General features: G+C 44.3%; 1 protein-coding gene across 3 annotated transcripts in view; it reads right to left on the reverse strand.

The window, feature by feature from the left end:
* Ptpro (protein tyrosine phosphatase receptor type O) overlaps nucleotides 1–18,941 on the reverse strand; it is a 209,350-nt gene that overhangs the window by 11,431 nt on the left and 178,978 nt on the right. For all 3 annotated transcript variants that reach the window (XM_075982462.1, XM_075982463.1, XM_075982464.1), the window contains 5 exons: nucleotides 17,890–17,971; nucleotides 8,577–8,667; nucleotides 5,355–5,431; nucleotides 4,446–4,580; nucleotides 4,078–4,200 (listed from right to left, as the gene is read on the reverse strand). In XM_075982462.1, the coding sequence (XP_075838577.1) occupies nucleotides 4,078–4,200; nucleotides 4,446–4,580; nucleotides 5,355–5,431; nucleotides 8,577–8,667; nucleotides 17,890–17,971 (508 nt within the window). The remainder of the gene's footprint in view (nucleotides 1–4,077; nucleotides 4,201–4,445; nucleotides 4,581–5,354; nucleotides 5,432–8,576; nucleotides 8,668–17,889; nucleotides 17,972–18,941) is intronic.

Genomic DNA, 18,941 nt, shown 5'->3' on the forward strand with positions numbered 1-18,941 from the left:
CTATAGCATAGCAAGCTGGTCCTACATTCTACTGCTCTTTATCCCCGTTCCCTTCCCAACTCTGAGCCCTGGCATGGTACTCATCAGGCCCTGAAAAGAAAGGTTACTCATAATTGTACAAAGCCCCCAAAGATGGAGACACAGGCTAACCCGTATTTATTAACCAGCGGCTAAGAACAAGAGGTCGACTCAGGTTGACACCCTGCCTCTGCCATTCAGAAGCTGCCTCAGGCCTGGCCAATGAATTTTTGAAAACTATTGTTTGTGTCTTACTTGGGGCTCTCTTCCAGCCCAATATATTACATTCCCTGCTAGTGGAACCACTGGCCCTTCATCCAGAGACATTCTCTAGCCAATGAGCTTTCCTGGAAAATTCCCAAGATATCATGTTCGTGTGCCAAAGCATCCTGCAGATAAAGACTATTATCAGCATGCAAAAAACCATCTCTGCATTGGAATGGACCAGCACTAGAGTGCCACTCATGTCCCGGCATTCTCAGCTGAAGTCCAGCTCCAGCGGGATGCACAGATGCATATGGCACCTCACTTCACTTTAAGATAGATATACAGCCCATCAGTAAGGATCTTTCGAGATCAGCTCTGCTTAGTCTCCAGAAGTTATAAGAATAATTTGTTCCCTTGTTAACTGTGAGGCCGGTTCCCAAACCAGGCTCTTCTCAAGTATCTGGTTCATTGCTCATCCATCAAGCTTGCAAAGATCCTACAATCTGCTCTGGATAGAATATTCTAGCAAAAGTTTAGATGGTTTGGGGTTCACGTTTATATTCAAGTAGCAAAGAGAAATGAATCGCAAAGAGCAAAACTGTATACTCTTACGCAGAATTTGCATCTATATCAGTAAATTTTTATGTAAATAAAAGGTGCAAATACATGGTAAGATTTACAGTGATAACAATACCATCACTTCAACTATATCCAAGGTCTCTCTGGCTCCTAAGAGCATACGCCACTCACAGGCAGCATAAAGCGCTCAGAGGCTCCTGTTCCAGGCACACAGTGTAATAAAGACCGTGAAGATGTGCGCTGACTTCCCTTATGGATGTCTTCAAGGAATATGTCACCAAAGTTACCCCTCCATAATAAACTGTGCAAAAGATTAACTATTCAACACCCTGAGTGTTTCAAGTTAGTTGCCCGATCGTCTGGCTTGTCTAGAAAGGCTCATAAAACACACCAACTCTGTTCACGTGCTGATCATCGTATTGTCTTTTCACATTCATATTCCAATATAGCTAATCTGAAAATGTTATTGGATATAAAACAAGGAAAGCCACTAGGGTCCTTAGTCTCCTTCCAGCTCCAGAGCAGGGCCATGGAACTGGCAGCAGCCTTTCCAGGTGATAGCAAAGCCCGACATCCATGGGAATCAGTAACTTGCTGATATTTATTCAATTCACACCAGTCTCCACGTGCTGGGAAGTAGCAAGCTGGCGTTAAAGTCGTTTTCCTTGCTTAAATGAGAAAACCCTTCTGTTTGATCTGACTCGGCTATCCTGAGTTATCTTACTCTGATTTTCTCATTATTTGTATCTTGTTGAAAAGATTCTTTCGAGCTTTACGCATCTCAATATGGAGCAAAGAAAGAAGGGCGGGTGTGAACAAAAACTGAAGGGGAAAAATTGCTTGTCCGACCAATTTAGGTTCTGCCAGTTTACTGCCTGAAGAGGGCGCCCTGCCACCAGATGCTGGTGTCCCCTGAGCCCCCTTACAGGCAAACACGTTGTTTGCTGCATTATTTGTGGTCACTGAAAGATGGGGCTGTCATTTAAGACCAAGGACAAGAAGCATATTGTTGCTCACGCTATGATCTATGTAAGTCTTCCCTGTAAAGGGAGCAGGCACGAGAACAGACCCTACATTGTACCCCATTTCTTTCCCAGCTCCCAGATGCAAACGTGGGAAAAGATTTGTTCTCTATTCTTTAGCAATTTGCACTTGCTTCCCCGCTGAAGCAGCCCAGAAAGCAAGCTCAGTTTAAATGGCATTAAGATGGTGAAATATCACCATTGGTAGAAAGTCAATTGACCTGGATAGCACTTCATTCATTCTGAAACAGCTCATTCTCAGATACATTCATTGCGGAGAGAAAGAGCGCTTGCTGGTGAAACTGACAGCGCTGGAGGGTGGAGGAGGCGAAGAAAGAAAACCACCGTGGATATGTGCTTAGCTGGAGCAGCGTGCAGGGGACTCCAAGGCAGGCAAGGAGGGGCTCAAGTCTCAGAGCCTGGGAAGGCTTCATAAAGGAGTGTCAGTAGTCGAGTTAGCTGCTTGGGGAACAAGGAAGAGCTGGACAATTCAAAAGGAGGAAGGGACAAAACAGCCTGCTACACACACACTGGGGGTGTGCATGGACTTTTTATTTTTTACACATCCCAGAGAAAGCTACCGTTTACAGCTGGTAGATAAGAACCGGTTTATTACTTCTACACCAGTGAGTGAGCGGCTGAGTGCTTCTGTTGTTGTGTTGGGTAACCTTTGTTTACATAAAGAGTTAGCACACATTTTCTGGAAAGGGCCAGGTAGGTATTTTAATATTTTCAGATATTGCAGCCCTGTAGTTTCCGTGAGAGTCACAGACAATATATCACAAATAAATGTGGCCTGTGAGCCAACAGAACACTAGGCACACTGAAGTTTGAATTTCATATAATTGAAATATAATATTTCCTGTGAAATAACCATTAAAATTTTTTTTTCTTGAAGGGCTGGGTCTTATTGTGTCATCAAGGCTAGTCCCATATTCCCTGTCCTTCTGCCTCAGCCTTCTAAGTGCTGGGTGGTTGATATGTGCCACCATGTCTATGAATGGCCAAAGGCCATTTTTGTGAAAAAGGAACTCCAGGATTTGCATCTGCCATCCAAGCGCTAGGCTGGTTGGCTGTATCTCTAGTCCTCCCAACATTTGAAAGCCGGGAAGCCACACCTAACTGTTGTGGGATATTTGATCACACTGTGTGAAGATGTGCCACTGTTTTACCTCATCTGCCTGAAACACCTTCTGTTTGGTTTAAAAGAGGCGAACAGTCAATAGCTAGGCAGAAGAGAATAGGTGGGACTTCCGGGCAGAGATAGGAATTCTGGGAAGAATCTGAGAGGCGGGGTATTTGCCAGCGAGGTTGGAGATATGGTACCTAGGAGAGGTAATGAGCCACGTGGTGGAACACAGATTAATAGAAATGGATTAAGTTTTAAGAGCTAGTTGGGAACAAGCACAGGCTAAAGCCAAGCTTTCATAATTAATAAATAGTCTCCATGTCATTATTTGGAGCTGGCAGTCCAAAGAAAGACCTGTAAAGCTCAGGGTTCTTTACAAAACAGGCAGCGGGTACATTTGGCTGGGCCACAGGAGTCAGTACATCCTCCCCTGCTCAGTGCCTGTAGGAAGGGGTGTCTCTGCACACAAAAGAACAAGGCAAGAGGACTCTCCATTTACGTTTTCTTCTCAACAGACAGCTCATTGCCAGGGGACTGTACTGGTGGACATGCTTTTCTATTGACGGCAAATTGAATAACCTTGGCTGATGTGAGCACTGGAACCCAGCACTAACACGGGCAACCCTCAAAGTCTTGTCAGCTGAGACAGAAGCAGGGAACGGAACAGATCTTTCTGGAACTCTACCTAACTCTAAGAGAGACATTAAGGAGGTTCAGACATTAAAACCCAGAACAGGATTCTAACTAGTAAGTGTCGGTTCTGATGTTTAATTGAAATGTATCCACGCTTTATGTATTTGGTGGTCACTCTTATCTGATTAATGCAAGTAATGAGAACCCCGCCCCATCGGTGTGATTGACAAGTTTGAGAAAGACCAGAGCAGATGTTTCTTTCACCTCCTCTGGCCTTCAAAGTCAACATTCCCTCCAAAGCACACTGGATGAAAATAGGGAGTAACTCTGCTGAGTCAGAGCTTCTGTCTCTTGCAGGCAGCAGCAGGGCAGAGCCTGAAATGCTCAGTCTTACATAGTGATGCTTTAATCTCCAGATTCTCATACGGGGGTACTGGCGGGAGAGTGTGGGGCTGGGGACCACCCTCCCTGTATCTGTTGAAAACTTACATAATTGATCCGGAAGTGTCTGCTGGCCCAGTCGTCCTGTTCTTCCTCAGAGATCATCTCCACGGTGATGTCACCATAAGCAATGGGTTCTTCTGTGAATGGCCAGTAGTGGTCACATTTTACCTAGGCAAAACAGTATGATTTTTATAAACAAACAAACAAACAAAAAGAAGCCAGGGAAGAAATAGAGTATGTGCTTACTGAAGGGCAGCAAGGACCCTCATTTCAGAGGAAACATGCAGCCCTGTGGTCAGGGTGAAACCTAGGCAAGAGAGTTGCTTCTCTGATTAGATACAATATCCAGAGCATGAATGAGATGCAGATGGGGGTACTCGTGGCCAATAGGCACACAGTGCGTCGGTACTCACCCTCCTTTTCTCGTTGCATTGAGTGAGCATGACAATGATATGAGACCTCTGCTGGAGGACCATCTTCCAGAAATCGTTTCTGGTTTCCGGCAGTGGCCCCTGGGTGGCGATGTACTCCTGCGGTGAGTTGTATCCCTGAAAGATGAGTGACAAGGTTAACATGTCAGCACACACCTGTGGGGACAGCTGACATTCTGCTGGTGACGAAGCTGGCAAAGGATCACACAACTACACGACATTTTCTCCTTCTTATCATGGAAGAGGTAATCAGAGGGACTGTATGGGTCGGTGTGATCTTAAGTTCTTTATGACTTAAAGCTCTGTGATGTAGGAGCCTATCAAATCATGTCCACGCCTTTTTTATGACCACCACACTCTTCATTGCTGTTTTAAATGCACAGGTGCACAGGTGTGCCCTTTGAATCTGGGCTCAGAACTCTAAACACAAGGGAGAGACTCTTTACTCTGCTGGTCTCTCATGAGGGTCTGAAAGCCCCTCCCACTACCGGAGAGTGGTTCTCAACCTGTGGGTTGTGACCCTTTTGGGGGTCAAAAGACCCTTTCACGGGGGTCACATATTAGATATCCTGCATTTCAGATGTTTACATTATGATTCATAACAGTAGCAAAAATTACAGTTACGAGTAGCAAAGAAACCATTTTATGGTTGGGGGTCACTGCAACATGAGGAGTTGTATGCAGGATCACGGGGTCAGGAAGATTGGGAACCACTGCATCCTGTTCTGAACAGGAACAATGGAAACTGCTCAGTTGCTCCCTGGGCTCAGTTGCTGGCCTGGGACAGCTGCCCCCTCTTCATCTCACACACCCACACAGTCCCTATGGTCTCCCACAGCCTGGACGGTGCAGTTTTGTGTACTTGGATGCCCAATTTCCTTTTCTACTCACAGGGATATAGTTGGCATTAATGTAGTCTGCTCCTTCCTCTTCATTCATGGACACTAGCCTCACTCGGCTGAAATCATCTAAGAGGAAGGACAAAAGACACATTAAAAAAATCTGAATGAAAGGAAAATTATCCCAAGAGTCTCCATAAAATATCAAGTTAACTCAAACCCTGAGGAGGGAGCCAATCTACTGTAGTTCTGCACTAAAGACCTCCTGTAGCCTTAGCCTCTCCTGATAACACATGATCAGCTTCCAGCCATTTGGCTCCTCCGTCTCTGCAAGAAGTATCTGCGGGCACTTCAGGCAGGAACTAATATATCTTGTTACCATATGGAAAGTTATAGAACGTAGCTTCAATGTATGATTCCTGTCTTACGAGGGGATCCCAACAGCCCATGACCTTACACAAGGAACAGAAGACTCAGGGGCCTTTTGAAATTATTATCATTGTAGCCGGGCGATGGTGGCTCACGCCTTTAATCCCAGCATTCGGGAGGCAGCAGCAGGCGGATCTCTGTGAGTTCAAGGCCAGCCTGGTCTACAAGAGCTAGCTCCAGGACAGGAACCAAAAGCTAAGGAGAAACCCTATCTCGAAAAATCAAAAAAAAAAAAAAAAAAAGAAATTATTATCATTGTACTATGAATTTAAATTTCTTATTGCTGAATATAGAACTTAATCTTTAAGGCATGTGTGTGTGTATATGCATGTGTGTTCACCCATGTGTGTATTAAGAAATAACTATTATTAAATGAACAAGCATATCTACCATCTCACATTGGATTCTTCGGTAAAAGTATGTGGAGTCCACTCTATATTAAAATCTTCAACGTATCACCTAACAGTAGTGACTATTGTCCTTCTAGTGTGTTTAGACCCCCAGACTAAAGTGTTGTCCTCCCAACCTGTACCTCCCCACCCCAATTCCTGTTCGTTCTCTTTTGTGTTATCATACTATTATTGTAGACCTTTTTGATTTTAGTTGTTTGTCTTGGTTATTTTTCCTATTCTTTTCCTTTAGTTTATTCTGAATTATAGTGTTAACTCCTTTTTTAAACATTTCCTTATATGTTTATATATATAAATTTATATATATATGTATGTTCACACATACATTAACCCTATGTGGTGTTGAGCTTCATCAAGAAAATCCCTACTTGACAGTAACCAACTGTTAATTGTACTAAAGTCCACTCAACAGGATCCAGTACTGGAAACTGAGGTGCCTCCTCAGTGCTGGTGAGGCATGGCTCTTAGAGGAAACCCTCCAACCACCACCTCACTAGACCAGAATAATTCCTAGCTGCATTCTAAATACATACACTTATGCCCACAGGGGAGTATACCTCTTACCCTTACTCGAAGAACCTTCCCTTTGCAGCAGACAAAGACCATTACAGAAAACCATAACTGGTCAAAATGCAGAGACTGACTGATCATGGGTGCCCAGCCCCAACCAATGCATCTACAATACAGCTCCTGCACCTAACCTCAGGGAGCATTGTGGAAGAGGGGACAAAGATTGTAAGAGCCAGAAGAACAGGAAGTTTGCTTGTGTTTCCTAGAAATAACAGGGACACTATACTCATGATATCTTAAGAGTATGGATGTCATAGTGGGGCAATGGTGGCGTGTGGAGCACTTGGGAGGCAGAGGCCGGTGGATCTCTATGTAGGCCCGCCTTGTCTACAAGAGCTAGCTTCAGGACAGGCACCAAAGCTACAGAAAAACCCTGTCTTGAAAAATAAACAAACAAACAAACAAATGAAAAGAATATGGATGCCTAAAAAGAGATGAAACCGAGCAACAGAAATAAACATACGATTATAGAAGGGGGGTCTCGTAGACACCACCACCAGACAAAGAGCCACAGGCAGCTAACAACTGCGGAGAAAGGAAAAATAAGGCTTCCCTAGGGATGAGCTCCCTAATTGTTTATTCAGTTCCAAGTGGTCAGCCCTGAAGGCACATGCATGTGAGCAACACGAAATAACCTGAGCAGGTTGTATTCATATATGCAACAATAATAACCAAAGGAAAAGCGGCCATGAATTGAAAGAGAGTAAAGGGGCCTGGGAGAAGCTGGAAGGAGGAATGGGAAAGAGGAAAATGGTGTGATTATGTTTTAATTAAAAAACTTTAAAGAAAATTGCTTTCAACTATATTATATGTTGTGATCCCATTATTCCCCTGCACTCCCCTGCACTCACCACTTCACCTCTCGGTCTCCTTCCTTTGTTGACTTTTGTTTGTTTTCATTTTTCTTTCTTGATTTTTGGGCTGTGTGTGTGTGTGTGTGTGTGTGTGTGTGTGTGTGTGTGCATGAGAGAGAGAAAGAGAGAGAGAAAGAGAGAGAGAACAAATATATAAAGCTGGGTGGGTGGGGAGGTGAGGAGGACATAGGAGGAATTGGGTTGGGAGAGGACAAATAATATGACCAAAATAAATTGAAAGAAATTTTTTAAAACAAAATCGTTTCTCAATTACCGAAATGTATTGGCTTTAAAGTGGCCAAATTTTGTTGACTCCTAACTTAATTGAATTTTAGTGAATGTGGAAATTAGGGGAAGGCTGTTAGTGGGGCTTTTTAATCAGAAAAGCAGATGTGAAATGTTATTATTATAATTCTACCTGCTTTTATCAAGCAACCACGTGAACAATAGTGATATCTTTCTAGAACTTTTAGTATCCTTCTTTCTGTGTTTGCCTTCTTGACTAGCCTGCCCTGAGGGTAGTAGAGATGAAAAAAAAATCAATCTATATTACGGGCATCATAACTGTCCTATGCATACTTTCTATTGCCTCTCTCTTGAATGTTGCTTTTTATTACAGAATGCTAAACATTCGCTTAACTAGGCAGACGGGAGAGGAAGGCGCTCACCTGCGGCGCTCTGCCTTAGCTCCTTTCGCTCTCAGTGAATTCACAGAAAATATTTACTAAGAGCACAGATTAGTTGATCCCAATTTAGCTAAGCCCCTTTCCCAAAGGGCCAAATGCTTAGTCTCTTCCGCTCAGATGCAATTTATGTAAAAGCAGTGTAATGAAATCTCCCTCCACCGAATAAGATCCATGCTTTAGTTAGGCACAGGAAATCGCCGCAATAGCCCTGAAATTCAGACTGCACCTGAGTCTGGCTGGGAACTAGTGAAACAGAGTAAGCGGCAGTAGCAATGCCTTGGCCTTTAAAAGACAGGGCTGGGATCAGGGCTGTGGGCCAGCTTACATGGCAGGATGTTCGTGTAGCGGTTTTTGCATCGGTTCAGTGGAAGATCTGCAGCGAAGTGTGGAATATCCAGTCCGATCAGTTTCAACTCCTGCAAAGAAGAAAGAAGAGGTTTGAGTTCCTGTGCGCAGTGTGGACTGGACAGCTCACTCTCCACCTCAGACTCTGCGCAAGTGAAATACCACAACACGCCCTTGGCTACCTGATAATGCAGTGGGCTCATTTTAAGGGCGGAATGTGCTAATCCACTCCCTTCTCATCAGCTGGCTCCAGTCACTGAATCTGGGTGGAACTTAGTGGACATGGAAGCTCACTACATGTTTGCTTAGTTTGGTTTCTTCTGTCCTTCTAGCTTCAGCCAGCCAGAGCCCATGGCGGGGAAAGCTGCTAATCTCAGGATGCAGGGCCAACCTGATTGGGACCCACAGCCTGAAGTAGAAGCGCCCTGTTGCAAGCACACACACACCTGTGAGTGTGAAAGCTGAGCATTGCAGGCCCTTGATTTCAAGGTTCTCTGTCAGCACGACAGCAGTGAAGTGCTGTCAGTGTACCGTGGAGACAGCTTGAGCTTCTCACAGATCTTCCAGAGAAGCGAGGTCTAAGTGGGGGGCTTGGGAAAGGAAACTCTTTCCAGGTTTAGGATGAAGAGGGAAGCTCACATATAAACTGTTCCTATAAACCTTTCCCATTCTATGAGGAGATGTGGGTACCATTTTTCTCATAGACAATAAGCCTCGATGAAGTAATAAAAAAGGAGAAAGGGGAGAAAGGAGCAGGCAGCAATCTCCATGGTGTAAAACAGAGGATGAGCAGTCTCTAAATATCCGGTGGTGGATCCTGAGAAATGAAGATGAACCGGTTGTACTGAGGCAAGCCCTGGGCTGGAAGGAGATCGCGTGACCTCAGCTGACCTGTAGGTTGTCTTGGGAATCTATTTCCAAAAGAAGCATGGATATTTTCATATAAGCAGGTGACTAGTGCAGTTCAAAGGGTGAAGTGGCTGGAAGAGGGGTCCCAGCTGTCTGTCTCTGTGTCTTACAGAACTTAAGGAGCTTGCCTAGTCCCAGGTCGCTCAGCTGTCCACATTACCGTCTACTGGGATGGCCATTTCTGGGATTCTTTAGTATAGAACTGAAGCAGCAAATCTAGCAAAACCATGAAACATTTCTCACGATGTATTTTTATTGTTTTGATTTTGTAGGTGCGTGTCTGTGATAAGCTGACCAGTCACCAGATACATTACTTATATTTAGAGAGTCCAGTATTTTAACATGTGCGTATGCATTTGTGTGTTAGCATGTATGTGGGTGTGCCTGTGTGGGGAGGCCCGAGGTTGACATTTGGACCTTCCTCAACTGTTCTCCATTTCTTTTACTGAGGCAGGGTTTCTTACTGAGTCAATCTGCTAGGCTAGCCAGCCAGCTTGTCCTGAAGATCCCATTTCTCTGCCTCCTGGGTGCTGTGATTACGGTGGTCGCCGCTCTCGCAAGGACCTTATCCAGGCGTCGCTGCCCTGAACTCCAGTGGGCTTGCACTTCACTAAGGAAATCCCTTCCAGGGGTGCAGCAAGGCCCACAGGCTTTACTCCTCACAACGCTTCTCAGCAGTTACTTTAAGGAATCAAAAGCTAGAAGCTTGCAGTGATTTTGGGATCTCTGAGAGATGTTAAGGAGAGAGATGTTCCAGGCGATGGAGCAGGTAGATTGTCACATCCTTGGCATCTCGATCCAAAGCACATGCTTCAAGAGCTCTTCCCAAGGGCTCTTGATTCTTCAGGAATCAAGGTTTTGGTCTCAGGCCTCTTTCACGTTGGATGTCCTTGCTACTGATTTTATCAGTCCACATTGGCACGCACGATTGCCATCAACACGGATGAAATAACCTCAGGGGCCCAGGTTTCTCTTTCTTGCTGATGCTTTATCATATTTTGGCTTCTCAAGACTACAAACTCCTAAGCTTTTTGGAGCAACTGGTGTCATTCTTAAAGATAAATTGGCAAGTTGGTGCTTCAGCACAAATTTGAATCTCCCCCCTATTTCAGACAAAACCCAGTGCCATTGCAATTGTACAGATTTCTCATTTGAAGGGTTTTCAGCATCTTGCTATATTACTCTTGTGCTACACACAAAAAAATATTTACAAGTGGGCTTTCTTCAGAAAAAACATAAAGGATACTTTATCAAAAACAGTTAATTTGTCAAATACCTTCCTTAGTTCTGTGTGCCACATATAAACTCTAAGTCTTTTGAAAGTGGCTCAAATCTCAACATCAATCAATTTATCTCCAAATACATCTTATAATTTCTCCATTCTTTGCTGGCTTATAGTGCTATCCAATAGAATAATCACACTCAGCAAAGGCAAATGTTTCCCTACGGCTACCGGCTACCAATTGTGAAACACTCTGATGGTATGGCTGTGTTTGTTTCTGCTTTGTCTGGCTTGGGTCTATAATGACTCCTTTCTTTGCCGTTGTGTGGATAAAATCACAACTCCCCTTCACTCCCCTTCCATACCCCAATTTGGACACAGACTAAAAAGCCACTGGAAAAGACACAAAAGGAATCTTAGAAACAGGCTAGGGCTGAGAGCTGGCAGCGCACACGGCAGCTGACTCACGGAGAGACCTGTCACCGACTGTTACCTTCCCAGCTGTAAAGGCCCTAAGTTGGTAAGAGCCGCTTAGTTGACTGAGCAGCCTAAGTGTAAATCAGTCAAGCTGCCTTGCAGTAGAGCAGCAGCGGTGTGGACACCCGAGCCGCTTTGCGGGCTTCGCAGTTTAGCTTGTCACCAAGTGAAAATCAAAAAAGCTTCTAGTTCAGTCACTCCGCAGTTATTGTCTCTCCAACCATATGGAAACACAGAGACTTAAATCTTCATTAAGACAAAATGTAGGGGTGATGGGCTGGAGCCACATAAATCATTCTTGGGTTTCTGTTCACCTGTTTTGCTTCTAATATAGCCAGCCAGGTTTTTACGTATCATAGACATCCCTAGAGCGTTGAATGGTGTTCACCAAGAAGCGTGTCCATATTAGATCCTATGGATGTAACCCTTTTGTAAAAGCTGACAGAGATAAATCACTATGGATCATCAGATGAGAAGCCACGGAAAGATGGGCTCAGAGTCTGGCTTGACGCAGCTGCCAGTCCAAGAACACCCGGGGCCACCAGAAACTGAGCAAGGTAAAGAAGTGCCCTCCCGGAAGCCTTCAGAGGGAGAAAGGTTCCAATGACTCTGCCTTTCAGCTCCTAAATCTGACATCTGGGAGGGTAAACATCTGTTAAGCCAAGAACACTGTGATGAATTGCGAGGGGCCTGACTTAGTTACCCAGTCCTGCGGTGGTCAGTACTGGGTCAGAGACTGTTGAATCATTTAACTCTGGAGAAAGAAAGCACAGGCATGTGTACAGTGTTTGTTCATGTGTGTGTGTGTGTGTTGCATATGTATGTGTATGTATGTATGTGTGTGCATATGTGTTATGTAAGTCTCTGGACAGACTGTGCATTAGAGGCAAGTGATTTGGGTCAATAGACCTCGTATCCACAGGGGAGGAAAGGGGGAGGGAGCAAAAGTGGAGGTCTCATCTGCAGCAAGTTAACAGCACAGTACAGTTGCAGTGTTTGCTTTTCTTCAGGTGACCATCCAGGGGGATGAAAAGGCTTAGAGTAAGTTGTCTAGTGTGGTACTGTATAAGTCTCCTGGGATGCCAGGACAAGGTGCCACAAATATACTGACTTAACCCCAAATCAATGTATTGTCTCATAGCTCTGGAGTCCCTAAATCTGAAACCAAGGCATCAGCAAGGCCACATCCCCTCTGCCATGGCTGTGTTGGGAGTTTTTATTGCCTTCCCTAGTGACGCATTCACCAACAGCTGCACATAGTATGGCTTTTTAAGGTTTGACCATTTTAACCATCTCCATCCATCACAGTCCTATTGGGAAATGAGGTGTCATCCTGTGGTTAGAGCCTCGGCAGATGAGGTAGGTCACAATTCAGTCCACCAAACACACTCAGGCAAAGAGTACGGCATTGGTGGGAGTCTGATGGGTGGGTAATGGAAGAGAAGAAACAAAAGCAATCTTCCCTAGGGAAGTCTACAATAACTCTCAAGGACCCGGAGACCAAGATGCAGTTCATATCAGGGACGGCCCACAGAGCAAGGCTACAGGGCTAAGTATAGGCCTCTGGAAACTGATCAAATGTCTGGGAAAGAAGGAGTGAGAGGAGAGAAAAGTCAAGTCTTGGAGCAAGGAACTTGTGCCTAAACACAGATGGAGCGATTTGAGGCAGCCCATTCCAGTCAGGACTCCAGGGAAAGGGCCTGAGGAACACATAATATCAGCCAAGACTGAGCACATCAGAAAGAAAAGATCACCTCTTGCTTGAAACTCAATCTTATGTTCACCTTTGTAGCCATATTTCTAAACAAAGAATGTGAGGGTCTTGTGTTCTCGTTGACCACAAATGCCAGAAATCAACGGGAGAGCAAGGGGTACGTGGAATGCCTTGGAAATGACCTCACCTCATGCTCTGAAGTCTGGCACTTTCGGGTCCCTCTAATCAAAGACATCAGAGACGAAGCTGTCCCTTTTTGAGTTCCCAGCCTCCTTAAGGAAAAATGCGTGCTTCTGTCAGACAAATAATCAATCTTTCCCCCAGTTGCCAAATCAGAGACTGAGCGAAAGAGAATTTATTCAGAGACTAGGAAGTAGAAACTGATAGCTTCATGTATGACTTAGAGCTGTATTGGTAATATATGTAAATTGGTAATATATGTAAATCTGTTATCTTCGGTTCGTGTAATGATTTCAAATGATGCAATTTCTCCCTGCATGTCTGGTCTTTCAATGTCAGTACGGAGATGAACTCAAGTAGTATAAGCTCTCAGATGAGTAGAGCAAGTCCCTGCTTTCACTACTAGGTTTAGCTAGAGTCGGCTGCTTCAGTCATCCGAATACCTTCTCAAGGCACCGTTAGAGCCAGAAGCATTTCCCTCTCACATTTCAGTAAATACGAATACAAAATACTATGAAATCTGATGTCTGCTACGTCGAGGTGAGGCACATACACAGAAAGCAGCTGCTGGGGCTCAACGCTCCCCTGAAAACGGTGAAGAAATCATGCTCACTCTGAGAACACTGTGGCTGTGAAGATGTGAGAATGAACTGGAGACTGTCATGGAGAAGGGGAAAGCAATCAGCGGGTCCCAGGCTGAGTGAATGCTTGCCGGAGATGTAAAGATCCCCGTGTTTCCCACTGAATCATGCACACAGAGTAAGCATGGAGCCAAGTATATTCCATACATGACTAATAATGTTCTAAGAATAAAGACATTTGAAAAAAATGGTTATTGATCATAAAATTCCTAATCATGTCTCCAAAACCTGGCACCATGGCTGCACTTCTGTGTCTGCTTGGCTAGGCTAGAGTGCCCAGGGGTTTGGCCTCATAGCAAACTTGCTATGAAGTTGGCAAAATGTGTTGACCTCATCAGACTCAGAGTAAAGTAGATTACTGCTTGTACATTGAGTGGGACTTATCCAATAAATTAATTGAATTAAGAGAGAAGGTAACTCCCTGACAGAGGAGGGAATTCTTCTCCCTACTGCCTTCAGACTCAGGATTACAACCTCAGCTTCTCTGTGGTTCACCAGGGGACAGCTTGTCCTGAAGATTAGACTTGCTAGTTGTCCTAAGCCAGTTCCTTAAGACAAATCACTCTCTCTGCAATCCTGCTGGTTCTGTGTACACATCCATGGGGTTTTCTGGGGAACTATAACACACGAGAGTTGTAAAGCAACGCTGCACGGTGCTTCTCATGAAGCCCAATGTTTTGGGGAGTATTACTGGTCGAGGACAATTCCTGACTGCACACCTTGAGGAACATTTAATCCTCCTGCTATTCTCCCACTGTATACCATTAGTAGCCACCACCCAAGGCATTCACTAAAGTCGCTCCCACACCTCACCGCACTCTTTGGGAACTGGCTGGCTCTTGCTCCCTGGGAAATGACTAATCGAGTTCAACCTACCTGTCTTATAGGTGAAGAAACTGAGGTTTTGAAAAGTGTGACACACCCCCCATATTGACTTATCAGTGGCCAAATAAATAGAAATCTTTAAATACAAATACAAATGTTCTGAACTAAAGAAAGATGTTCATACATACGTTGAACACATAAAAACCAAGCACATAATAAATTGGACATTCAGCATGTAGAGTATACAATTCTTTTTAACATTTCTGCATGGTATTTAAAGCTAGTACATAAATTGCTGATTGTCTGGCAGTGCCCCATCTTTGTTCAGGAATATGGCTATCCCTCATTTAAGGTAATTTAGTCATGCTATCTTGCTCAGCAGACTTTATGTGACTCTTTCTGCTTTAGTAGTCGGTTAAAACGGGCACCATGACCCAGACTGTCTAGACAAAATTCCCTGTTAATTTTCAAAACACAGATGAGCAAGAGAACATTATGTGGAGGGGTAAGAAACATGTAGAGGAGGAGCAGAGGACTGAAGAGGGGGAGGAGAGGTTGGATACTGTGGTAGTTTGAATGTCATTCGCCCCCGTGAGCTCATAGAGAGTGTGGCTCTGCTGGAGTAGGTATGGCCCCGTTGAAGGAAATGTGTCACTGTGGGGGGTTGGCTTTGCGGTCTCATACATACTCAAGACACTTCCAGTGTCTCAGACCATTTCCTGCTGCCTGCGGGTCAGAATGTAAGAGCCCTCAGTTCTTTCTCCAGAACCATGTCTGCCTGCAGGCTTCCATGTTCCACCATGTTGATAACAGACTAAACCTCTGAGCTGTAAGCCACCTCAATTAAATGTTTTCCTTTATAAGAGTTGTCGTGGTCATGATGTCTCTTCACAGCTACAGAACTCCAGTTAAAACAGACACTGAGTTTTCTTCCAAGAAAAAGGAGTTGCCTTGCAGTGAAATAAAGCAAAGTCAAGACCAGAGGGGAATGGAAGTGAGGAATGAGGGGGCCCTCTCAGAGATCTGGCTCAAGTTTCCAGCCATCCCTGAGTCCGACCCAGAGTTTATCTACTTGGCCCTTCCTTTACTCCCACGAGATATATTAACATCTTTTCAGTCAAGTCCCCTTTACTTAGATGTAAGCTGGTTAGATTATGTTTCACTTACCATTAAAGTGTTCTTTTTTTTAAATTAAAAAATAGCATTGAAATTTTCTTTTTTTTGAGACAGAGTTTATCTGTGTAATAGTACTAGCTGTTCTCGAACTAGCTCTTGTGGACCAGGCTAGTCTTGAACTCATGGAGATCCACCTCTCTGCCTCCTGAGTGCTGGGGATTAAAGGTGAGAGCTAGCACTGCCCAGCAAGCACTGAACTTTTAAATAACTATACAATCTAAAACACAGTAATATTTGCATTTTGTTTTGATGGCATAAACCTCAGCAGAGGTCATGACCTTTAGCTGTGCCACCAATAGCATCTGTGGTGGCTTGATGAACAATGTCCCCCAGAGGCGAGTGGGTTTGAGCAACTGGTCCCCAGTTGGTGGCACTGTTTGAGAGGGTTGCGGGACTGTGAGCTTTGCTGGGAGACGTGCATCCCTGGGGACAGGCTCTGAGACTTTACAGCCTGGTCCCACTTCCTTCCTCTCTGTGCCTCCTTGCTACCAGGTTTGCCTCAAACTGCTGCCGCCATGCCTTCTGCACCACGATGGACTCTCTGCTCCTAGAACTCTAGGTGAAAGGAATCCGTTCTTTTCTAATTCACTTTTTATCAGGGTATGTCTTATCAGAGCAACAGAAAAGCAACTTACACAGAATCTAATCTCAAAGTAATTAAGAAACTTTTTACTCAGGTTAGAGGTGTGGCCACACCGTCATTTTCCTCTCCAGCCTTATAGCCATCCAACTATTCAGTTTTTTGTTGTTTTTTTTTTTTTTACAGAATTTTGGCTCATTATCAGTCTTTTAAAAATATCCTCCTTCTAGTGACTTACTTTCTGAACTGCTGTTCTTACTGTAGAGCCTGAAATATAATTAGATTTCTGTTATTTGAGCTGCATTATGAGGGTACTATTGATAATTTCATATGCACCTTCAGGGAATCGATAACAGGCCAGGTTTTTGGGGAGATTTATCAAGACATGGTAGTTAAGGGGCTTTGAATATGGTGATGAATAAAATCGTTCTCCGGTCAGTGAGACGGCTCAGTGGTAATGGTTCTTCCCACCCAAACTGATGATCCCATGAGTCAGATCCCTGGGCCTCATGTGGTGAAGGGGGGATCTGACTACTGGAAGTTGTCCTCTGACCTACAAACATATTGTAGCTCACATATATGCATACACATGTACATACATACATAAAACATACACACATACATGCACACATATATGTATATACACACAGTAAAAGCAATATTTTAAAAATTCTTTTCACCCTCAAACTCCCTGGAAAAATGCCCATACCCAGACTATTTCCTGGCCGGTGTTGACTAAAGTGGTCCTTGGCTGACAAAGATAAGGAAGAAATGGAAAAAATAAATGTGATTAAAACCAGTTACTCTAATGGGAAAGAGAACTTAGAATTAAAAAGAAAACTACAAAAGATCAGAGTCATTTACTTTATCGGGAATCATGGCTCAGTGTAGCTGCCGTGGCATCTGAGGCACGTGAGGGGCCACGGGGCAGCAGAACCAAGGCCCCAGTTTGTTCTGCCCCTTTGTCTACTGTTTATGTGGGCCCTGGTGTCAGTGTGGAGTCCTAGGGAAGGGAGTGTGGACAGTGTCCTTCTCTGTCTACACAAATCATGAACAACTCTGTCCTCCCAGGTTTTCCAAAGAAAGAAAGCCAAACAGCAAGAAATGTTCAGCAGCATTGTTTGGAAACCCAGCTTCATGAGTGCCCTGCCCTTGGCTGTCACACTCGTAGGAGACACAGGTCTCCACCTGGTCTTGGGCCACCTGAAGACGCACCTGGAAGGCAAGTGCCATGCCAGTTGTTGGTTTTCTTTTCGTCTTCTTTCCTCTTGACTCTTCTTGACTTTTCAAATATGTCATCTCCCGGTCTCATCTATTCACCTTTGACCCCACTCCTGTTCTCTCCCTCCCTGCATTTAGGCTCTCTGAACTCTGGCCTTCTAGACAATTGTGGAGGCCCGTTGATCTGGTCCAGAAGTTAAGCTCCCACACCCCCAAGAAATCAATAGCCTTCCTTGCTTAGCAGTATATCCCACGTTCCACCCAGGGAGCAGGGAAGTGACCCCACTGTAAACCCCACCATTCCCATGCCACTCTCTTCCAAGAAGGGAGAGACTGCCTCACACTCACCTCAAACTGAAGAGAGAATTTATAGTCAGAGTCCTTGGCCATATCCTTGATGTAAGAATCAAAGTCATCCAGCTGAACTGGGCTTTGTCAAACGGAGAGAAAGGGATGGTTAAACATCAACCCAGTGGGCAGCATATTGGTTAACACCACATTTTGTACTTTTCTTGGCAAAAATAGAAGTTTTACTTTTCTAGGATAAACACCGACTGTTACTACATTCTCTAATTAAGACTGTCAGTTGGCAATACAATTTTAGAAAAAGTATATATACACTAAACTTCCTAGAGATGTCTATATCTGCACTTCACCTTTAATTTAGGGAAAACCATATTATATACACACTTCCACTTATATATGCACAATATACACATGTGTGTATTATATGTGTTTGTGTGTTGGTGCACAGAAATACACATCATGAATTTGTGTGCTTATTTCTGGAGGATCCAGGCATCTGAGGAAGAACAGGAGTTTACACTCCAGAGACCTGTCTGAGATGTGGTTTGCTGCTCAATATCTAGACTGTGACTCTGGATAATCATATAACTTCTCATAAATTCGCCACAGTCATTGAAAAAACGCTGTTGCCACACCCACCTCCTTGGGCTCACGTACAGCATTCAAAGAGACTTGTTAATTAAACAGCTTTCTATGGATATGGAATCCTGCAGCTAGCTACGGAACACTTAGAGCAGGCCCGGTCTGCAGGATGGAGCATTTCGCTAGGAAACTCCAGGTGTCTCACCTGAGAGAACTGTATCTAAGCTGGTGACTCAACACAACTGTAGAAATGGTTTAGAAGTGCAAGCGAGTCACACAGCCAAGTTTCTACACCTACGTTAGTTTTTTTTTTTTTATGAATAGGATTTAACTTTCATGTTCTGTATATCTTGGTTGCTTCTCTTTAAAAAGCAGCCTGCACCAACCTCTTCTCTATCCTACAGGAAGCTGCAATTTCTCTTCTTATCTTCTTTGGGTTGGGTCCATACATTTAACCTATGCTTTAGTCTTATGATACGCTGTTCAGATTCTCCCATCTGTCTGCAGTCCTA

Source organism: Microtus pennsylvanicus, chromosome 8 (assembly GCF_037038515.1).
Source record: "Microtus pennsylvanicus isolate mMicPen1 chromosome 8, mMicPen1.hap1, whole genome shotgun sequence".
In the NCBI taxonomy this organism is placed as follows: domain Eukaryota; kingdom Metazoa; phylum Chordata; class Mammalia; order Rodentia; family Cricetidae; genus Microtus; species Microtus pennsylvanicus.